This window comes from Podarcis pityusensis (assembly GCF_964106645.2).
Source record: "Podarcis pityusensis genome assembly, chromosome: 10".
NCBI lineage: Eukaryota > Metazoa > Chordata > Lepidosauria > Squamata > Lacertidae > Podarcis > Podarcis pityusensis.
In genome coordinates this window covers 41,934,884-41,957,983 of record NC_138035.1, presented here as the reverse complement: position 1 = coordinate 41,957,983, position 23,100 = coordinate 41,934,884, and the positions used below count along the sequence as shown (strand labels likewise).

General features: G+C 38.1%; 1 protein-coding gene across 3 annotated transcripts in view; it reads left to right on the top strand.

Moving 5' to 3' along the window:
* The window catches only part of PTPRQ (protein tyrosine phosphatase receptor type Q), a 110,375-nt gene that overhangs the window by 53,606 nt on the left and 33,669 nt on the right, over positions 1 to 23,100 (top strand). For all 3 annotated transcript variants that reach the window (XM_080971307.1, XM_080971306.1, XM_080971305.1), the window contains exons 36-48: positions 29 to 189; positions 1,096 to 1,241; positions 2,247 to 2,415; positions 4,267 to 4,560; positions 5,323 to 5,598; positions 6,828 to 6,979; positions 8,065 to 8,206; positions 8,764 to 9,036; positions 12,021 to 12,347; positions 17,630 to 17,751; positions 21,415 to 21,601; positions 22,350 to 22,594; positions 22,995 to 23,061. In XM_080971307.1, coding sequence (XP_080827433.1) covers positions 29 to 189; positions 1,096 to 1,241; positions 2,247 to 2,415; positions 4,267 to 4,560; positions 5,323 to 5,598; positions 6,828 to 6,979; positions 8,065 to 8,206; positions 8,764 to 9,036; positions 12,021 to 12,347; positions 17,630 to 17,751; positions 21,415 to 21,601; positions 22,350 to 22,594; positions 22,995 to 23,061 — 2,561 coding nt within the window. The remainder of the gene's footprint in view (positions 1 to 28; positions 190 to 1,095; positions 1,242 to 2,246; positions 2,416 to 4,266; positions 4,561 to 5,322; positions 5,599 to 6,827; positions 6,980 to 8,064; positions 8,207 to 8,763; positions 9,037 to 12,020; positions 12,348 to 17,629; positions 17,752 to 21,414; positions 21,602 to 22,349; positions 22,595 to 22,994; positions 23,062 to 23,100) is intronic.

Here is a 23,100-nt window from a genome sequence, read left to right as displayed (position 1 = left end):
ATTTATACATTTCATTTAATGCATTTAGGAATATAATTTCAAGAAGAAGCATTAATGTAACAGAAACCTCATTAGACATCACGGATCTTGAAAATAAGATGGAATATAGTGTTTATGTAACAGCAAGTACCAGATTTGGAGACGGAAATATAAAGAGTGACATGATCAGCTTCATTACCTCTGAAGGAGGTAAGAGTACGTTGTTGCCATAACTTAATTTTGTAATCTGGTTGTTGCTGCTTTTCCTTTGACTTTTCTTGTTGATTGTTCTTAATGACTTTTTAAGCTTTTATTATTGATCACTGGGAAGACATCATTCATTGTTCAGTATACAGACAATAATGTTAAAAAATAAACATTATTGTAAGTAAACAATGAAAGGAAATATTTGATTTACTATTGAGAATGATCCCACCAGTATGCAGTAAATAAAATCTTATGCATCCAAATCACCTATGACAAGTAAAATAACTTGGTAATAGATGCTGCATGTAAATAAGTACCTTCTAAAAAGAACATGATTCTTTCCACTCATTCATAGCATTTCAGTTCTGTTCAAGTCATGTGCATTCAGAAACTTAATTTTTATTCCAATCAAATAAAGGGACATTTTCATCATATTGTTTCTCTTCACTCGGGGGGTGATCAGTCTTTCCTCCTCTGAGTTTGCTTTCCCTTCATAAAATGAAACGGGGCTGGGGGTGGGAAATACATGTTGACTAAAATGATGTGGCTAGGAAACTACAATTCATATTTTTTTCAACAATGTTTAAAAATACTTTTTCTGATGTGTTCTCTTTGAACCTAAGCCTTTAATATGAACCCAATTTTTACCAAATATCTGTCGGTCTTTCAGATATGTTTCCAGATAGCATGTGTCCTGTTGGTTCTTGTCTACCACCGTTTGCCCACATTATATGTCTTATCTGGAGGATGAGACTGAATTTAAAAATTATGAATAAATTTTGCATAGTGTGAAATCTCCCTAATTTTGCAGGGAAGGAAAATCAACTGTGTTGTATTATTGATTCCTTTGTGTAGCAGTTACATGCCAAAATGGCTCATACAAAAGGTAAACGTAAACATGTTTTTCAGCTCCAAGTGACCCTCCTAAAAATGTGTGGTATAAAAACCTTACCTCTTCATCAGTACGAATCTTCTGGGATCCTCCTCAAAAGCCCAATGGAGTTATACAGTTTTATTCGATTTACTACAAAAATGATTCAGACACTTACATGCAGGTAAATTTGAGTTGTTTTTCTTTCCCCTGAATTTCCATGGCAAAGATTGAATTAACTGTTTTGTAAATTTGTTCGTGATCACCATATGCATGAGGAGTAGCTTCATATTAATTTTAAACAGCCCTCAGAATGAGCCCATATCACAGTATGAAACATAAGCAGGCTTATGAATACACACATCATTACACATCTACCTACCCACAGTTTCACTGAAAACTGCTGAAGTTTGACTCCTTGTTTCCATGCCATTACAATACTCGTTAAACTATGGAATTTAAGTTTCACTTTCACCATTTTAGTATAAGCAAAGCCCCCTCTGGTGGCTGTATGAAGAACATAGCCAAAACCTAACCTTTTGACTGCTTAGAAATAGAAATTATATCCTTAAAAGCTTTACTGTCATTACTGCTGTAGTGCTTGATATAGTTTCATTTGCTCAATAAATATAGCCACTGGATGCATTTTGTTATCTAAAGGTTTACAAATATAGGTAATTTTACATAGTTTTAAATATCTTAGTTTCTTGCTTAGCTAAGACAGTAGTTTCTTGTTTAATATCAAATAAATAAATTTAAAATTTAAAAAATCCTTATCTTGGCCCAGTTTGCAACTAAAACTAAACCAATACACACAATACACCAGTACACATGTGTGTATGTGTACTCACAATAAAAAATCATGGCTGCCACGCTGCTCCTCACATCATCCTGCTATCACGGCCCCTGAAGCTAAATTGTGGTTTTGCTTAGCATTATATCAGAACTGAGGCTTGTAGTTTGTTTTATTCCAGGCAAACCAGGCAGTAATTTGCTCCAAGTAGTATTGCAGGAGGACCAGGGTAAAAGCAAAACTATCGTGATTTTTACAGTGAGTTTGCACATTTACACTTAACCATGGTTTCACTTAGTGTTACATGGCAACTGGGTCAACGTTTACAGAAATGGTTACTAGTTTGGTTTTAATTGTGCTTTTTTGTGCAAATATTTCCCCCCTACCTCTGCCCAGAATTTTACCAGTTACGCTATTGACAGTGGTGTCGAGAATGCAACTTTGTCTACGGTATTAAGCAACTTGGCAAAATGGAGCCACTACACACTTTGGTTAAGTGCTAGCACAGCCTTTGGAAATGGAAACCAAACCAGTGAAATCATACATTTGTACACAGATCAAGATGGTATGCATTTTTTTTTTTAAAAAAATCAAAATATATTGTAAAACTTGTAGAAATTATTCTGCTAAGGAAGGATTTGGCAGGATTGCAATATGATAGTGATGGTACCACATTATTTGCCCCTTTTAAAGGCATCTATGGTACTCATACAGTGGTACCTCGGGATACAGACGCTTCAGGTTACAGACTCCGCTAACCCAGAAATAGTACCTCAGGTTAAGAACTTTGCTTAAGGATGAGAACCGAAATTGTGTGGCGGCGGCATGGTGGCAGCGGCATGGTGGCAGCGGGAGGGCCCATTAGCTTAAGTGGTACCTCAGGTTAAGAACAGTTTCAGGTTAAGAATGAACCTCTAGAACGAATTAAGTTCTTAACCCAAGGTACCACTGTATAGTTATTTCTCTGTCCCAGGATTTATGACATTCCTCCCACCAGAGATTCTACTAGATGTACAATAATCAGATTTAAGGTGTATCTCAATTCACTATTTTTAACGGACCACCTTGTTATCAGAGTCTCTTTGATATGGACCTAACTACTGTATTCCACAGTGCACCTGTTTTAGCTAATACTAGTCTCTACCCATCTGCTCTGCAGATTTTTCACAATTATATTTGTTTCTTCCTTGTCCTCCTCAGACATACAGTCTCTATGGCCCTGTTTAGACTTAAGGGGTTGCAAAGTTTTCTCATCATTATTGCTCCTATTGCTTCGTTCCATTTTCAGTTTCTAATAAAGCAGGTGTAGGCAGATTGCTTTTATTTATTCATAATCCCATATACGGGCTTTTAACCTTTGGGATTTATCCCTGAAATTCTATTTGACATTCTAATAATTATAATTATTAGTGGAATGCTAAAATTCAATTTTCAGTATAAGGTGTGATCTCTATCCTGGAAGCAAGTCTTACAAAACCAGTGGACTTACTTCCATCTAAAAACGCATAAGAATCAGAGGATATAATGGCACATGCCTCACCAACCATGGTTTTGCATTTTAATGAGATGTTTAATAAGCCTTCATTACCAAATTGATCCCCCAAGAAATCTATATTTAACCCTTGTTAGATGAGGGAATATAAAGCAAAAATAAAACCATCTGCTTAAACGCAAAATAAAAGCTCTGTAACATCCAGACTATATGAGTTGCACGGTGTGCATTTTCCAATTTCTAGCATTTGCAATTGTGTGTGAAGGATGAAATGGTCCCTCATATACAAAGCTTTCTGACTGCTGGAAAGACAGAAGACTAAACAAGAAACTTACTCCCAGGCATGCTGGTTTGTGTACACAGGGACATGTTTTGTTTTGTTTTGAATACAGTGGTACCTTGGGTTACATATGCTTCAGGTTACATACGCTTCAGGTTGCAGACTCCGCTAACCCAGAAATAGTGCTTCAGGTTAAGAACTTTGCTTCAGGATAAGAACAGAAATTGGACTTCGGCAGCACGGCGGCAGCATGAAGCACCATTAGCTAAAGTAGTGCTTCAGGTTAAGAACAGTTTCAAGTTAAGTACGGACCTCCGGAATGAATTAAGTACTTAACCCGAGGTACCACTGTACGAGGGAGCTTTGAATAATGTTTTCCTCTGCCTTTATCATGCTTTGGCTAAGGAACACATCCACATACACTGAATATATATGCTTACTTTTAGTACAGAAGACTAGAGTTTTTTTATGCTTATAAAAGCAATTTCTTTTCAAAAAATGAGTTAAGTAGCATTAATCAGGAACATTTCAGGTTGAAACCAATGTGAATTACTTCCATCCTTAGTGCTTATGTATAGCCACATGTAAGTATAAGAGAACAGAGTGCATACAGACCCTTTAACTTTTGCTTATTTGTGCTATAGTTCCAGATGGACCTGTGGAACAGCTGGCCTATCAAAACATTTCTTCCACTGCTGTAAATATAAGCTGGATGCCCCCAGCCCAACCTAATGGAATGGTCTTCTACAAAGTTTCCCTGACAATGCAGGATTCTCAAACGGACCATGAGATTCTGTCACTCATTTTGAATGATACAAATGTGGTTCTTCGTAAACTGGAAAAATATACCAGTTATCTTCTAAAAATCACTCCAGCAACAGAAAACGGAGTGTCTGAAATGCACACTGCTAGTCTGCACATCCGAACTGAAGAAGATGGTATGTTCCATACTTTGTTTTGTTCTTGTTCCTTAAATATTGGGTTTGTCCAGGCATGGGCAATGTGTGACTTGGAGTACTTCTGTGAGGACTATGGCCTTTCTGTACAACACAATATAAAGAAGCTTAAAATGTGATGGAAAACAATTTCTGCAGAATCAAAATCAAGGAAAGAGGTAAAAAGATAAGCCAACTTCAAAGCTGTTGTGATGTTAAAGTCTCATAACCAGGATTTTTCAAGGCCTGGGTACAATTTTGCATGTCAAAATATCCATTCAGTGTAAGGTTATAGGAAAAACACAGCACTGCACACCTAATTTTCGTGAACGTGTGTAAATTAAGCTTGGATTTCTGTGTGGAAGTAAGTGACACGGGCTTACTTCAGAACAGATTGGTCTGCATGCTAATTTGCAAGTTAGCTTATGGATGGTGCTGTATCCTATGATGTTGCCCTGTGGTGTTTGCCAAGATGTCCAGCCTCTGTTTAGCAAAATGTCAGTTTAAAAAAATAAAATCACTGTAATATTGTCTCATGAAATTATTTTAATCACTTTAAACTGAATTAATTATAGGTGGTTAAGAAAAGAATGGGCATGTCATTACTGTTATCTAATGTGTGCTGCAAGTCTGCATTTAGATAATGAAAGAAAAAGTGTGTGTGTGTGTGTGTGTGTGTGTGTGTTGTGTGTAGATGCTTATTAGAGATTTCACAATAAAGTTCTTTCAGCAGTTTAATATTTTCCCCTTTATCTATTGATGCAGTTCCAGAATCTGCACCAATTATGACATCTTATAAAAACCTTTCGTCTACCTCAGTGATGTTATCCTGGGATCCCCCAGCCCGGGCAAATGGCATCATAATAAGCTATGTCTTAAAGCTGCATGGACTGGATCGAAATGATTCTTTCACTACTTCCAATAACTCAGTTGTCTTAGAAGATCTTTCACCATTTGTACTCTATAGTTTTTATGTATCTGCAAGAACTGGAAAAGGGCTCGGCCCATCCACTGTTTTGATGTTCTTCACAGATGAGTCTGGTGAGTAATTAGTTTAGGAGCCAGCATGATCATTAGACACAAACTGAGTTGAATGTTAATATTTTTTTACTTTAGACAAGGTTTTGTTACCTTAATATTTGTTGTCCGTGCAGTGTAGAACACTTATTGAAGTAGGATCTTCTTCTGAACATACAGTGAGGGGTAAAAGTATTTGATCTCCTGTTAAATTTGCCCGTTTGCCCTCTGACGAAGAAATGACCAGTCCATAATTTTAATGGTAGGTTTATTGTAGCTGTGACAGACAGAATAACAACAGGAAAACCCCCAGCTTTAAACTCTTGAGGTTTTCAATCCATGGAATCTCCAAGTAGGGATGAGGGAGACACCAGTCTGAAACCCCAGAGATCTGCTGCCAACCTGTGTAAACAATATTGAGCTAATACTTGTGCTAATACTTTGTATGAGGGGCAGCATTCTATGTTCTTATTTTTTTGTGATGGGACATATACCTGTTAGCTGAAACATCAAATTAGGTGATGTGATAGCAAGTAAATTAGGATTACACTGCCTCTTGAACCATTCTCTGGTGGTTTCTAAATTGACTGTTAACATTGTTTTAATCATTGTGACCTGCACCTATCAAGATTATGCTTTACTGAAAAAGACGGTAAAATATCCTACTTGTTACATAGATTGAGAATGTAGGGAAATCTATTTTAAGGTGTTCTTTTAGCCCTTCCTCTAGATGAAAGTCAAGTACTGCAAAATCACGCAATGTAACTTCTCTTTTAGACTCCTGAGCGGGGTTGTTGTTTCTTAGCAAGGTAAAGCCTCTCCAATGATATATTTGTGCTATAATGTGTGAGGTACCAACATAGTTGGTATTCCCCAAGCAAATCACTTGCAAGGTGGCATGGCAAGTCTTAGGAACAAGACTAGAAGTTTATTTTAATTGATTTAACTTAGCGGTTCAGCTGACTAATTTTCTCTTTGCCTGAAATTTGATTGTTATTATTTGTTTAGCAGTGAAAATAAATAGATCATCCAGTTTCTTACAATTACTCTTTACAGAAACATACATCTTTGAAAAACATATCAAACAGGTTGAAAGAACAATTATCCTAATAGAACTAATAGCATTGCTATATTGGTCTGAAAGATGTTAAATGAATGCATGTCAAATCTCTAAGAGTGAACTGCTTTACAAAATATCTGTATGGACAAGTAGGATATACAGTGTTACAGTTAAATTATGTTTCTTTTCATAGTTCCACTGGCTCCTCCTGAGAACCTGACAATTGCCAATTACACATCTAATTCTGTATGGCTGAAATGGAATCCAAGCCCTCAACCAAATGGTGTTATTCAAAGATACGTTTTTAACATTTTGGATAACTGCAGTCAAACTACATTTTATCAGGTTTGTAACCCTAATGTTAAATTCATACATATAATTAATATTATTAATTAAGATATATATTGCGGTTCAGGACTGAACTGTTATTAGGAAATAAGACCTCAAAACTACTCTGAACTATGCCCACTATAAAAAGGAGTTTGTAGATTTCATACAAGAAATTTTTGAAAGGAAAGTGCTCCCAATTTCTTGGATTTGCTTTAAATCGTTCACATGCCCTTTGTGAATTTAAGGCAGTTGTACAAAGTAAATCAAAGAAGGCTATTTCTTAACCTGGACACTTCTCATTTCCATAATTTGTGCCTTTACAGATTTGCCTATATATGTATGACCAGTGGTGAATTGGGTTAGTTTATATTTTACAATAACATTTCATCCAGCTTATTGGACAGGGAATCACACCTTAAGAATTTGGGGGGGGGGATAGACTAAATAAACAAGCAGTGGGGAAGCTTTGGCCCATGGGACTGATTACACCCACCTGACCTGTGAATATAGTCCACAAGGCCCTGTCCATCCCCTAGATGTGAATGAATTTAGCAGTACTAGGATGATGCCAGTTATTGCTGTTGTGAATGGTCCTTAAATTGAATTGTCATGGGCTGTACTTATGGCATTTAATTGTGATTTGACCCCATTGTTTCCATTCCCCCCTCTACAATTCCATATATACCCAGCCAACTGAGCCTAACGTGTCATTCATCTAACAAAATGGACTCTAATTCATGAAAGCTAATGCCATACAGTGGTACCTCAGGTACATACGCTTCAGGTTACATACGCTTCAGGTTAAAGACTCCGCTAACCCAGAAATAGTGCTTCAGGTTAAGAACTTTGCTTCAGGATGACAACAGAAATTGTGCTCCGGCGGCGCGGCAGCAGCAGGAGGCCCCATTAGCTAAAGTGATGCTTCAGGTTAAGAACAGTTTCAGGTTAAGTACGGACCTCCGGAACGAATTAAGTACTTAACCTGAGGTACCACTGTATTTAATTTGTTAGTCTTTAAGGTGCAACAAGTCTCTGTTTTCAATTCTGTGGAAAATCTGGCAAAAATAGCAATTTTATAGTAATTGCTTTCTTCATCTAAGAACATTTCAGGTTCACACAATGAAGCTAATATTCTTGGACTAGAACCATTCAACACTTACTTCATCAGTGTTTCTGCATTCACAAAAGTTGGAAACGGCAATCAATTCAGCAATCTTGTTCAGCTGACCACAATGGAATCAGGTTAGCTTGCTTGAAATGTAATACTATTTGGGGTTTCCCCCCCTGCACACTTAAGAGACCTTAAGTTATGGGGCAATCCAGGGCAAGTTCACTTTCAGAAGTTGGTTTAGGACTTTTACCTCTCCTACCAAGTAGGTTGTCTGTCATAGGAGCAGACTGTCTCTCAGCTTGTCAACCTTGGCTTCCTTCAGTTTCCTACATCAGATGGACTGGGAGGACTCCTCTGTAAGCTGACAGGCTATCATCTTAGTTGAGGTCCTTGTCCCTTGTGCAACAATATTCATGAAAGCTGTCATTAACCCAGCTGTTGCTTGTTGAAACCCATTTGTGTAAGTCTATTGTCCCTCTTTCTCTTTGCATTGCGGCACAGTGCTAAACCAAGGCCTTCCCTCGATAGCTCTCTCGTCAAGAGCTCTAGTTATGCTGTCATCTCAAATAGCTGGAATGCTTGCCCCTTGCTTGTAACATTACCATGCTCATACTGAAGTATACTCTAATGCAACTGCCCTTTCAGTTTTGTAGGAATGTTAACCTATGGTGCATGTTTCTCTTTGAAGCTCCAGATATTGTCCAGAATATCCAATGTACTGCAACCAGTTGGCAGTCAGTCCTAGTCCAGTGGGACCCTCCTTTGAAGACAAATGGGATTATTACCCATTACATCATAACATTTGGAAAGAATTCAACAATCCTGTCTTCTGATAATGAAACAGTGCATACTTTCAGAGACTTGTTATCAAATACCTCTTACCAGTTTAAAATACAGGCTGTGACAGCTGCCGGGGATGGAAAAGAGCAGCTATGCAATGCCAGCACATTTCCAGAAACAGGTAACAATTCTTGTGGTTACAATTGCACTTGATGTAAATAATATTTTCCCTACTCACATTTACTAGGCTATCCCAATCCATGAATTTGTTTCTCATATCACAAGAGGATATTCTTACGAATTCACGGACTAAGAACTAGGATATTGTTAGAAGTGTGGTAAAAGGAGCAAAGCCACATTATGAAAATAACTTAGATTTCTGCTGTGTTAATTATGATTTTCTATTTTAACAAATTTACTGGAAAGTCAGTATTTTATTGAAAGCAGTGGCACTTATTTTCAAATAAGCATATTCTGGCCTAAATGCCAGGAGTAACAACAAGAAGAAAATGGTCATTATTAGGTCAACATATTCTTAAATATATGTTCACATGAATTGTTTTCCGTTGAGTTGCTACCACTTGAAACTGGAGACTTGTGATTAGGAATGGAAACAGTTTTATAGTTGTTCTCAGCTTCTTATTTATGGTGGTCTATGTTAGTCACAGACACACAGCCAACACTGAGTCACTGCCAAAGCATTTATTTTTGACACCAAGTGAAATCAAATTAGGTTCACTGCCTCATTGGAAAATCTCTGAACAACAGCTCTGGAAGTACTGTTTGATTGTTTTAAGCAATGGGCAGAGCCCAACTGATCTCTATACTGGCATCCCTCAGTATAGCCCCTGGGTGTTGCAGAGGGTGGAGAGTTCAACTCTTATTGGAGTGAAGTGCTTATGAGGTCAGGTGCTAAAGGCCTGGTCACAGGGGTTCAGGTGGAGTTCACAGTTTGAGGCCCCATATAGCCCTTACATAGGTTGATCACATGTCAGTAATGGCATGTAATGAGATTTAGGTGCTAGGTAAATCTCTTTTCTATTAGTCCATGCCTTTAATGATTTCGGTACTCGCATACACACGCACTCCAAATTTTGTGAGGGAGGCTCTCTGGAAAAGTGTGGGAAATGGTGCAAGGGACTGCAGAGCAGTTGGGGAATTTGTGGAAATTGCTTCAACCCTTCCATGAATAGAAAGGCACCATTGGATCCAGTGCCTTACTGCTTTAATGGCAGCCTTTGCCTGCTGGGTATGTTGGTTGCATTTGCAACATTGCTGTTGTTTTCTTGCTGCAACCACTGCATTTTATTTCTTTACACCAATTTGAAAAGGTTATATTTAAAAACATGGTCTGAATGCAGCCAACATACCCATGCCCTTTCCATTCCTTCCAGATTCCCAAGTCATGGCCTGATAAACTGTGTACTTCCATTGAAGGTTGCAGTTCTATTCAGTTCTAAATAATATTATATATTTTTTGCATATAGTCTTTGTACACTCCCTTTCAATAAAAGGAAGCAAATGGCCCTCAAATTCATGCTTCGGTAAAGTACTTATTGCAGTTAATCTAGATACCACACCCTAATATCCTAATAAATCATTTTCTCCACAATCCATCTTAAACTGAATTAAGTTGTGATAAACCTAACAATCATAATATGTATAAAAACAGCAAACAGGCAATCATATTAAGGCAATTGAGCAAAGAAGGATTTAAGACAAATCTGCCAATTATACAAAGTTTTCTTTCTGCTTTGAGGAGAGGCATCTTTTGAATATTATATTTAAGGAATACTTTGGTAGGAAAAAGGAGTATTCAGCAAACTTATTTTTGTTCTGGCTATCTTTTAACTGGGGTTCTTTTGTGACTCCTTTAAACTACCATATTGATAATACAGTCTTTAAAAATGTATCTAGCCCTCCTGAGGTCTGGTTCACTATGTAAGAAATATATACAACCCAGTCTATTTCCCCCCTTTTGTTCCAGGGAAGGAAGTACATTTGTTCACATATTCCTCTGTGAATGTTGATCTGCCCTCATGTGCTAAAAGTCTTCGGGTACATCTGTACTTCCATTCTGTTTTATGAATTCCCTAGATGTTTACTTAATAGGGCTTTTACAGAATAAGTATCATTGTATTCAGTGGGTCTTATTTCCTAGCAACAGTTCACTTCTGAACTGCAATATATGTTGCTGCTGTGGGGTTCAATTTGATGGTTCCCTGGACATCTGACTCTGTAATTATGGAGGCTCTTGTTGTAGATGCCCAAAGTGTGGCAAAGTTCCTGCTATGGCTGGCCATTTGTGTTCTTTGAAGACACAGAGGTTCTTGGACTAAATTAACTTGCATGTGAATATTCCAAATATTGCATGTGAATATTCCAAATTTAGCTTTCCTCTATATAAATATCACATACAGTTCATACAAAATGTGTCTGTAAATACTTGAGATAGATACACCAGACAACTGAAATGGCCTAATGACCTTCAGTGATGTAACATCTTTGATAAAGTGTTATATGCAACAGATTAGACAACTTCAAAACAATTATGTTCCAAGGTTACAGATACGAACAGGATTGAAATATATTTTGTTCAAGGAAGCAGATACTTGTTCTTCCACACTTATCAACCTCACGCCAAAGAAGCAATGTTTTTTTAAACGTACAGATGTTCCTAGTTTGAATGCTTCCCAGTGTAATCCTGCAGTTTACTCAAAATTTATAAACATGACTCAGCCATCGTGATTTGGTGATGACCACTTTACTAAATATTCTTATGCCAGCAAAGTTCACATTCATGAATCATCTGGTATGGACAAACATTTTTCATCAGTCCACCTAAAGGTCCCAACATCTATTCATCAAGTATTCTTTTGTAACACAAATGTAACTAAGACCATAAATCTCCAATGACCTCTAGAAATGTCAAGGACCTTTTAAAGAATGATGTTTTCAGAAAGATTTTAAGGGGAAATATCCCTTATGTGTGCCAATGTATATCATTCTCAAAACACACAAATCATTACCAATTTATAGAGAGAAACAATTAAACCATCTTTAACTGCAGTTGTGTTTAGCATAACCCTTTTTTCAACAATAAGCACAAGCTATTGATTGCTTACTGTAACGTGTGGTACATAACATTTCCAAAATTATTTTTAGCTCCCAGCGCTCCCAGAGATATTTCGTTTTCAAGCATACAATCAACAAGTGTGACCTTGAGATGGAGAATGCCAGTTACTATCTTTGGCTACTTTCAAAACTACAAGATTACTGCGCAGTTACGATCTATCCATTGCAACAACTGGGAAGCTGCTGAATGTATTGAATATGAGCAGGAGCAATATTCATATACTGTTGGCACTTTGTCAGAGGAAACAGTCTATGGCCTGAAAAAATTTAGATGGTATAGATTTAGAGTTTCTGCTAGTACGAATGCTGGTTTTGGCACCTCTTCACCATGGATTTCTACACAAACTCTTCCTGGCTGTAAGTAAGAATGACTATCATACCTCTTAGTTTTACATGGACACAAAATCTATAAAGGTCTGGAATAATTCAAACCATGCACAGTTGATGATACAGCTACCTTGAATTTATCAATGGTACCCCGATGTGTCTCTCTGGATATTCAAATGTAAAATGCAATCAAGTATATAAGCATTGTTAAAAATCCATTGCCTGTAAGAACTTGTATTATTCAATTATATCCAGTTACATCCTCAGGAATTCATAAGTGCTGCATATGTCAGGAATTAAGCATGCAATAGACTGTATACAATAGTCATGAAAGAGGAAGAGGGTCTGACAGCAATCATATTGCATTGAAGTTAGCATTTTTTTTCTGTTTTCCATGACTACTTCATTTTCCACCTAAAAACATTAGCAAAATCATGGAAGTCCATATTCAAAGCATAAACATAATGTACAGTTGATATTAGTGAACATTTATTACATACAAGCTTGGTGTAATGGGAAGATTTAATTTTTTTAATTAACCTTACCATTCCCAGTTCTCTGAAGAAATATACAGGAGAATGTATTCGTAGTCAGCAATTCTGAGAAAAAAGTCTCACTTGTAGATCTTAACAGCTGCTTGTTGTGGTCATTATCCAAAGCAGCTGCTGAATCTAGATATTTTCAGACTGTATAAATTGTTTAAAATAAGAGGGAAAACATATTTCACATTCCCCCCTATAGAAAATGGCAAGGTGGTTTTTTTGTGTTTGTGCTCAGCAATCCTCTCTTAGGAGTTTTTCAAGGAAATGTTAGCTAGAAAAATCCAAAACAATCAAGTCACTGTTTGCTCCAATAATTTACTATTTTAGCAGTTGTTTAATTTGGGATTTTTGTACACTAAGCTTTAAAATTTCACAAGCACTAACAGTATCTCCCTTTTAAAAGCTCATACCAAATGTTGAAATTGATTTTTGGATAGAGTGAATTTTAAAAGGCTTTTGGGTGGTTCTATCATTCAATAGGCTAAATCAGTTGGATATTCAGGATTGTGGCCATGGTGCAATTACAAAGTAGAAAGTTCAGGGTTCAGCTCATGCATGCTATGTCTGTGACAATTGCGTGGTAAAGTTAAAATTGATTTTCTTACATTTTAAAAACATTAGCAATTTTGGACAAAATTCAATACATGTTTACACAGAGGTAAGGATAATGATATTTACTATTAAATAGTCACCAATGCTAGTTTTGCTCCCATAGTTAGATAGAGTACTCAGCCTTCTGTTTTATAGATTGTCCTCTTAGGAACTGTCTTTCTGTCTCATAAAATAGTTTGATGGCAGTGTTATTGCATTGCTGATAAATTATACAAGTCCACTTTGCAATGGGATCTGTTTTCTAAAGAATCAAACTTTGCCGTTACCATGATATTAAACCATAACTTTGGTTCAGAAAAGGAGAATTTTTGACAGCTGCAGCTTGTCGTAGACTTGTGAGAAAACCTGACCATACTGAAATTCCCTCTTTTTAATAGCTCTTAAAGATTGTGGCTCTGTCCTCTTTAGGCACTCGTTGCTTTGAAGTCGGTTTATGTATAGCAAAGCTTTCTCTGTTACGTAGTCAGTGAGCTTTGCCTACTTTTCTGCTTTTCACACAATGCTAAGGGCACATGAACTCTACCTCCATTCCAAGTTAGTAACCCTAGGAACAGTGGCTGTGTCTTGCTTTGATTCTTAAGATAACATTCAACCCAGCTTGAACCTAAATCAGCTTGTATAGTTTCTTCCAATGCATTGTGAGAACCATTGGTCCAATCCAGATGACAATGTAAACAGAATGAACATAGGATGAGAGTCCCAGGACTGCTCCAGCTGGTTTTGCCCATGATCTCCATATGTCCAGCTAGCTGCGCACAGTGCTTGAGTTATACATAAATTCATAGCTTTAAACTCTTGAGACTTTCTGCATGGGACAGACTATAGACTGGGTAGATAAAGGCTTTGTAGCTACAGTTTATACATATGTTGATGCTGTTCAGAAAGTGGGATGTAGAGGTTTGGGTAGGGTGCAATCATTACTCCCTTCCATACACTCATTCTGCCATCATCATCCCTGTACAAGGGTTATTGTTTCTCCATCATTAAATGTTTCATTTGAGCAATTCAGGACGCTGTTGCCCTGTTTCTAGATACGCATTGTTGAGCTTACTGATAAGCAAATTTAAAGATTGCAGTCAATTGAGTCTGTTCATCATTCTTTCCTTATTTTTCCTGAGGATTCAAAGGCTGACAAGAGCAGCACATGAACAATTGTGGACAGGATGCAAAAATAAAACAAGCCAGGACTACAGCAGAGGTGCATAAGCCAGACCTCCTCAGCTGCAGTCATATGTTTGGTCACTTTCTTCTACCTATATTGCCCCCAGGATGCTTTGCAAGGTCTAGGAGTTCGTAGAACAACTTTGCTCATCAAAATTGCCCAGAACAAGGGCATTGGTCTGACCAATAAACTTCCACTGAAGTTATATTATGAGAAATTACTTTCCCCCACTTTCACTGCCTTTATATGCCTTATTAAAATCACCAGATAAATGCTGGATTGAAGGGCATAGGGAATAATCCTGAACTGCCTCTAATTCATCACAGATCTTGTAATAAAAGAATAGAAGATACCTTTCCATTTCAGAATTTTGCCTTTCAAAAATACTATCTAATATTTATTTTAAAATATTTGTTCAAGTAATCTTATTTTATGTAAAATGTTAGTGTTGTAAAAATGCAGGCATGTATTTACGTTTAAAGGCACATGATAACTCATAGCCTTGCTTTCTTTTTTAAAAAAGATCCTGTGCCAACATAAGCCCTACCAAAGTGCTGGAGTCAGAGGATGCATTTGAGCATCAGAGGATCAGTTTTGCTTTTTGATGAGTGGCTCTGTAAAATGATAAGCTATCCAGACGTACCTTCCAGCTAACAAACTTAACTTCTGCCTCACCATCAGGACACAGATGGATGGGAAAAAATGACCCTGACCTCCATAAGACCCACATTCCTGTGCAAGCATAGAAGCATGATAATCAGGAAATGATGGTTATTAGTTACAGAAAATGCATTATTGTGAAAACCAGGAGAAAAGTGCTCATGAGAGGAAGTGATTGGATTATAGGGGAACGAGTGAATAAGACTAGGTCATTCCTACTGAGTAAATTGCTGTGATTTATAAGAGAAAGGGTATGGTGATATCTTGCCCCATTACCGACTAGACTCATTTCACAAACAATCTTAAATCAGTATGTGACAGCTACCATTGGCACAAAAATTGTTTGTGTAATATGTTTGTTGTAAGGCTGCTAGACTGAAGCTAACGGATTTCCAATTTCTAGTCATGTTTTATATAGATAGATAGATAGATAGATAGATAGATATAGATATCAGAAATTTAGTATATTTGGTGAACATTCTTCAGCTATGATGAAAGTTGTGAAGGGATGTCTTGGCACTTTAGATGAAGAGTTTTAAATGCGTTCACATCCTGATCCTAAATGCATTTATATGGAAGTGTCTAGATGTGCATCCTTTTGAGTCTGTGGCAGCTGTGGTTTTCACTCAGCCTGTGTTGATTTCCAGATATGCTGCCACAGTGTGAGCTGGCCATATACACACTGACTGCCACAAGCTTACTGCCACTGTACAAACTCCACTCCAATCAGCTTTGATTCTTAACTACAATTCACCAAAAGCTACAGTTGCAATCAGGTTCCCCAAAACTGGTTCAGGCTGAGCTTAGAGCATGGCCAGTCTGCTTACACAAAGCCAGCTCGGCCCGTAAGATTGCATGGGCTGGCCCAAAAGGTCCCATGAACAACCCCTAATCTCATTAATATCAATGGAACTTCAAAGGCATGGACAGTATCGGGACTATCCTAACAGACATTAGCAGAGGCCATTAGGAGAGGCTATGGACATACAATATTGTATTTCAGATTTCCGTTTGGAAAGAATTCATTCTGGGTGTTCTGTGTAAAGAAAGAAGATAAGGAAAGAAATATCAACACAGCTTGCTTCTAACAAAGCCTATGCTGCTTACAGAAAGGAATTAATTTTTAAAAGTCTAAAATATAGCATTTTTCCGCCAGGATAACATAGGAATAAGTATCTTTAAATGGACAATTTTACACATTACACTACTTTATAAAGTGATCAAGTCATTTGTTCCCATCATTCTATTTTAAAGAATTAATTGATTTTTAGTAGCTAACTCTTAAAGAAACAAACTTTTTCTACATTATTCTTCACCTTCCCCATTAATGTTGTAAATAGGCTAACTGATCATTGTTCTACTCTCAATAATATGAAGCACTGATCACTAGGAGAGAAATAATGGAACTTCCGCTACCTGTGGAGAATGATGTGAATTTGGTTGACCTACCAAGGACAACAGTATACTATTGCCCCACAAATTACCTACCAGATGCTATTACACCACTTGTTTTACTATCCTTATCACCATTTATGTTAAACTTGCCTCATGGTGTAGATTTTTTACAGAGAGGCAGTCAATACTACTATGCAAATATCCCTGCATTTTCAGTAAAGGAATAACTGTTGAAGGAAGCATTACTGTATTGGCAGGAAATTCATTTATTCATCAGAGGAAATTCATCAGAGGTGGCCAATATGGTGACCTTCAGATGTTGTAGACTTCAACTCCCACCATCCTTGACCATTAGCCAGTTGGCTGAGGTTGAGGAGGGTTGTAGTTCACAACATCTGGAGGGTACTAAATTGGCTACCTCTAAATTAAACCAGTTTATTATTTTAAATATGAATGTCCATATTTATGTATGGCATGTGTTCCCTTTACATGTGATAGCGAATGTTAATTACGCTCAGAGTAGACTCATTGAAATCAACAGCCATCCCCATTGTTTCCAGTGGGACTACTGTGAGTATGACTTAGTTGGATACCACACAAGTAATGTGACTGCCATAAAACACAATGTATTTTATAATATTTTGTTAAAATGTTGATTAGAGCCCAATTTTACTGGGCCTTTGTTGACTGCCACAAAACTATATTGCTAGATTTTGGGTAATACAGTTATCGCATGTACAGTTCCTATATTTCTAATTTGGCTGCAATTAAAATCAATATATACAACACTGGAGACTTTTTCTATGACAGGGGCATAATGCTGTGACAGGGCCAAAAAAAAAAGCGTGAATACCATTTATTGTTCTTACTAAAATTGTACTGAATGAAATATTTTTGAGAGCTAACTGTATTTCCTGATATGTTTTCTACTTTTTCTCCAGTTCCAGATGCTCCTCCTGAAAATGTAACTGTGGTAGTTACATCTCCTTACAGTATTGATATTAGCTGGAGTGAGCCTGTCATCATTACTGGACCAACATTTTACCTCATCGACATTACCTCAGTAAGCCACTGCTTTTTTTCTCTATGACTATTAATGGTACAACCTGATACCTTACATAAATTTAGTGCTTATTTTCTAAAGAAAGATCCTGAAGCAGAAGGCTTATCTAGAAATAACAATTCTTATCTTGAAAGCTCTTCTCCTGAATGCTGAGGGAAACATTACGAGGGAAACATTACAAGGTGGTACAGTTAGACAGAAGTACCAACAATCTAAGCTAGTGATCATCAATAGCTGGAGAAGATGTGTAGTCACAGATAGGACAATGCAGAAAAAGCAAGTCATATATGCCAGTACAGTGGTACCTTGGTACTCAAATGGCTTGGCTCCCTAGCAAATCGGCTCCTGAATGCCACAAACCCGGAAGTGAGTGTTCCGGTTTGCGAACATTTTTCAGAAGCCGAACATCCGATGTGGCTTCCACAGCTTCTGATTGAGTGCAGCTTCTGATTGAGTGTAGCCAATCGGAAGCCGTGCCTCAGTTTTCGAATTGTTTTGGAAGTCGAACAGATTCCTGGAATGGATTAAGTTCGAGAACCAAGGTACCACTGTGGAGGGATATATGGGGTGCTGGGGGTGTGTGCCGGTACTCACCATGAAGTTGTTAACGGTAAGTGCCACACTTTTAACCAGTGCTTTTCTTCTAGCAAAAAAGGTGCCAGTACTGCGTACCCTTGAGAACCCTCAGGAAAAAAAGCACTGAGTATATAGCTTTATTTTTAAAGAATGGTTTCTTGTTAAGCACTGTCTTCTATGTGATCAGTACCTACAGGTGTGAAGTCTATATAGACAGGTCCACCGCTGCTTCAATAAAACTATCCATCTGTCTGTAGTGAAAATCCTGAAATAAAATTTTGTTACTCTTTAGGGAAACAGAGTTACTGCTTCAGGGTCCAAAAACAAGCTGCATTTAGCAAAATTCCTATGTTAACATTTTAGTTAGTTAGTGAGACTTTCATTGTAGATGTAAAAACTTTAAGACTGTTTTTAAAACAAAAGCCAAATCTTCCCTATTCTGTATATTTTAAAATAATTTTTACTATGTTGATATACGGAAGTTACAGTTGTTTTAGCCTTTTTTTGAGCTTGCAAGTAAATTATTCCTAAATAACCTGATCCAGCCAATTTTATCTGCATTGTGCAGAACCTTATTTAGTTCTGGTGAACAGAAAGCAATGCCTTCTTCTTCTTCTTCTTCTTCTTCTTCTTCTTCTTCTTCTTCTTCTTCTTCTTTATCATTCTTTTGGAATTTATCTGCTTTTTCCAGCCACTTCTCCCTCTCTTTGCTGTTTTTTTTTTGTTTGTTTTTTGGCTGCAAGACTGAGGCCACCCGCTATGTTTCCTTACTGAGCAGGAATTTATAACTTGTTCATCTGGACTCATTCTCTGTTCCCTGCACTGCCCCCCCTCCCCCAGCAATATCTTCTTAACCTGAATATACTTGTTCAAATCAGTATTTTTTTCTCCAGTGGAAGGGATGGATGAAAATGCAACAGCCTTAATCTGCTCCATGGGAAATGAGCTACCAGTTTACAGCCGTTGCCTGTTGTGTACACTCAATTCTTTTCTACCACTCCTGCTGCCAATGCAGCACTGTGAATGAAACAGGAATCTGATTTTTTTGTGTTGTGCAGACCCGGCCTCCTTGTTTTTTCTTTTGGAAAAAAACAAACCACAAGTCTGGGTTTGAATGATCCAAGCTAGACTTTGGCTTGTTTCATTCACAGTGCAGCAAGGAAGGAATGGTACTAGAGTACTTGAGCCTGCAGCGAAATGTTTCCTGCTAGTTGCCAGGGTGGGAGCACTGCCAGAACGACCCCCATCCACTTGAGCAAAGTGGGGCTGCCCTGTGCTGCCTGCTCAGCCATGCAATGGTGAGCCTGGCCATTTGAAGGACACACTCACAGTGCCCTGTGGGCCCAGCGCCACTTTGTGAGACTCATAAAAGTGGCGCAGGGCTGGCAGGGTGCATGCCTGTTGCGTCCTTCTCACCCGCCCTGCAGCTGGAGGGCGGCATGAGATGTACGCAACAGCTCATGACGTCCTGACAGGGTGCAACTCCAAAAAAACTGCGCCCAGGATGATGCCCCCCGCCCCCAGTCCTGCCCAGGCTACAACTCTGGCTTGAGCAGCCTGCACCATGAGCATACTGCTCATTCTCATTGAGCCAATAAACTATGGTTTTTAACCAGGCCATTGCGAATAAAAGCGCCACTTGGGAGGGGTCAAAAGAGTTCAGTACTGTTTCTTGATGGTCATCCCAGGAAATGAGTGTCTGTTTAGTAGATCAGAATCTTTAGTTAAGGTTAACTCTCAGTGGGGATACTAAGGCACATCTGTCAAAGAAAATATATGTTTGACCCACCTTAATGTGTTAGCAGCTGCATCTACTGCACACTTGACCCACTGGGGACTGCGAGTGTAGAGATTCATACTTCTTATTTTCTGTTGCATCACAGATAAACAAAATTGGTGCATGAGGAAGGATAGTCACAAAGAAAGGATTTTATATCGGATTTTATTTACTCATTTGTTGGCTGAGCTATTTTCTACTGCTGCTTAGTTCTTGGGACTTGCTTGTGTCTTCTGGTGCTGTTGTTTTGACACCAAAAGCACGAGGTAGGGTCGCATGGTGGTTTATCCTATGCAGTTCAGGAACACTCAGTGACAACAACAGTTTTCTGAGTTTTCCGCATACAATCTAGTTTTCCTCTTGCAACAACACCTGCAGTTACTGGTGGCACTCTATGAATCTTGGTAGGACAGAGTTCCTTTTCATACACTCCACGTCAAAGGGCAGCATGAGGGTGTTCTTACAGATTCCCGAGTAAGGAAAAGCAAGACTCTCCAGTTCAGAACACCACAAATGCAGGCTAGCTATATATTCATTGCAGTTTTAAATGAGAAACAGCAGGTAGATGGTAACCCAGCTTTCCATTTCATGACATACAGTGGTACCTCAGGTTAAGTACTTACCATATTTTTTGCTCTATAAGACTCACTTTTTCCCTCCTAAAAAGTGAGGGGAAATGTGTGTGCGTCTTATGGAGTGAATGCAGGCTGCGCAGCCATCCCAGAAGCCAGAACAGCAAGAGGGATCGCTGCTTTCACTGCACAGCGATCTCTCTTGCTGTTCTGGCTTCTGAGATTCAGAATATTTTTTTTCTTGTTTTCCTCCTCCAAAAACTAGGTGCGTCTTGTGGTCTGGTGCGTCTTATAAAGCGAAAAATACGGTAATTCATTCCAGAGGTCCGTACTTAACCTGAAACTGTTCTTAACCTGAAGCACCACTTTAGCTAATGGGGCCTCCTGCTGCTGCCGCGCCACTGGACCACGATTTCTGTTCTCATCCTGAAGCAAAGTTCTTAACCCGAGGTACTATTTCTGGGTTATTGGAGTCTGTAACCTGAAGCGTATGTAATCTGAAGCGTATGTAACCCGAGGAACCACTGTACCTCGTGCTCCGGCGGCGCGGCAGCAGCAGGAGGCCCCGTTAGCTAAAGTGGTGACTCAGGTTAAGAACAGTTTCAGGTTAAGTACGGACCTCTGGAACGAGTTAAGTACTTAACCCGAGGTACCACTGTATTGCCTATATGCCATAATGCTACACTGTTCTGTTAAATATTGCCCTAATTTTGGTTTGTTTGTTTTTGCTTTGTATAGGTAGATACGGATGACTATAAAGCTTCATTCGTCAAAACAAACGATGAGGACAAAAACCTTGATGTTTCAGGTTTAAGGGCATTTACAAGGTATTCTGTAGTGGTCACTGCTTTTACTGGAGATATCCATGCTGCACATATTGAAGGCAAATCTAGCCCTGCAGTCATTGTTTCCACTTTTGAAGCAGGTGAGCTGTTTCCTTTTTTTTGTTGTTCTTAGTATCTCTTCGGAAAAAGAAAATGTGAAGCAATTAATTTTTCTATGCTGTAAATGAAGTTTATGATATCAGGAAATACCACCATTCCTTTCGGCCATAGTAACTCTAGAACAGCCATCACTACTATGAAACAGCTTCACTTCTTAATTTCTGCCTGTTGTGCCCTTGCTAAGGGCATATAGCCACTGCTCATAAAAGTGACAGCCCTAAGCAGTGGTAAGCGAGGCACTTGGGATGCAATTTCAGGGGAAAGGAATGATGAGTTGGGTTTCTGCACATAGTCTTTAATGGGCACTGAAGTTGAAAAGGATGCTTGAAGTTCTTTACTGGTCTCAGATTTGTGAATGCCACTCTGTCATAACAAAAAACAAAGGTACGGCAGTATAAAAGGCACATTTGAAATCAGGGCAGAAGCTGCCATTATAATCAGTAAAACTAATGCAATAAACCCCACATCTGAATGCAGCTTAAATCTTTCCCTCTGCAATGTTTTAGAAGCTGGATGTATACTAGTATTTGCATTTTTTGCAAAGACTCCTGAGGCTTGTGGTTTGTTGTTAACTGAAACCTAAAAAGAGCAATCGCAAGACCAAAGTGTCCAAAATCACATGTGAGTTTAGATGTACATGTAAACTGAGATCCAAACATGGCTGAAATATAAATATAGCAAATAAATATAATTGTAATTTTAAAAACAAATTGTTGAACATTCTTTCAGTGCCCAGAGACCCACTTAACAACATAACATTTCAGAAGATACCCGATGAAGTAACAAAATTTCAAGTGACGTTTATATCACCATCTGAACACAGTGGAAATATTCAAGTATATCAGGCAATGGTATACAAAGAAGATGACCCAACTGTCTTCCAGATCTATAATTTAAGTGTTATTGACAGGACAAACAAGTCAGTCACTGCTTTGATAGAGGGACTAAAAGGGGGACATACATATAATATCAGTGTAAGTTGAACTTTGTGTCTCTTTCTTTAACACAATCAGTAGTAAAGCTAAGCCAGAGCACTTTACTGTGGAGTGGTTTAAAAGTTATTAATTAAAGTATGACTTGATTTCCAGTTATTATGTTTATTATGTTTGTGTGTGTATATATATATCTATCACACTACATGCAATTAATGCATAGGGCCAGTCTTGACTTGTACCCATAGAAGTAAGCCCCACTGATTTCAGTGAAGTATCAAAGTCTTACTTTACTCAAGTAGAATTTAAATACTCCTCCACACACACACACCCTGTGTGTGTACATGCATGAAATAAGTCCAAGTTAATGTAGGTCTATTATGATTAAGGTAAACAGACTGAGATATAGGAAAATATATATAATTTAAACATTTTTATTTAGGTTTATGCAATCAATGGTGCTGGTGCAGGGCCAAAGATCCAACTTAAAATCACAACAGACATTAAAGGTAGGTTCATGTAATGATTTCATAGTTTTAAAATAAAGA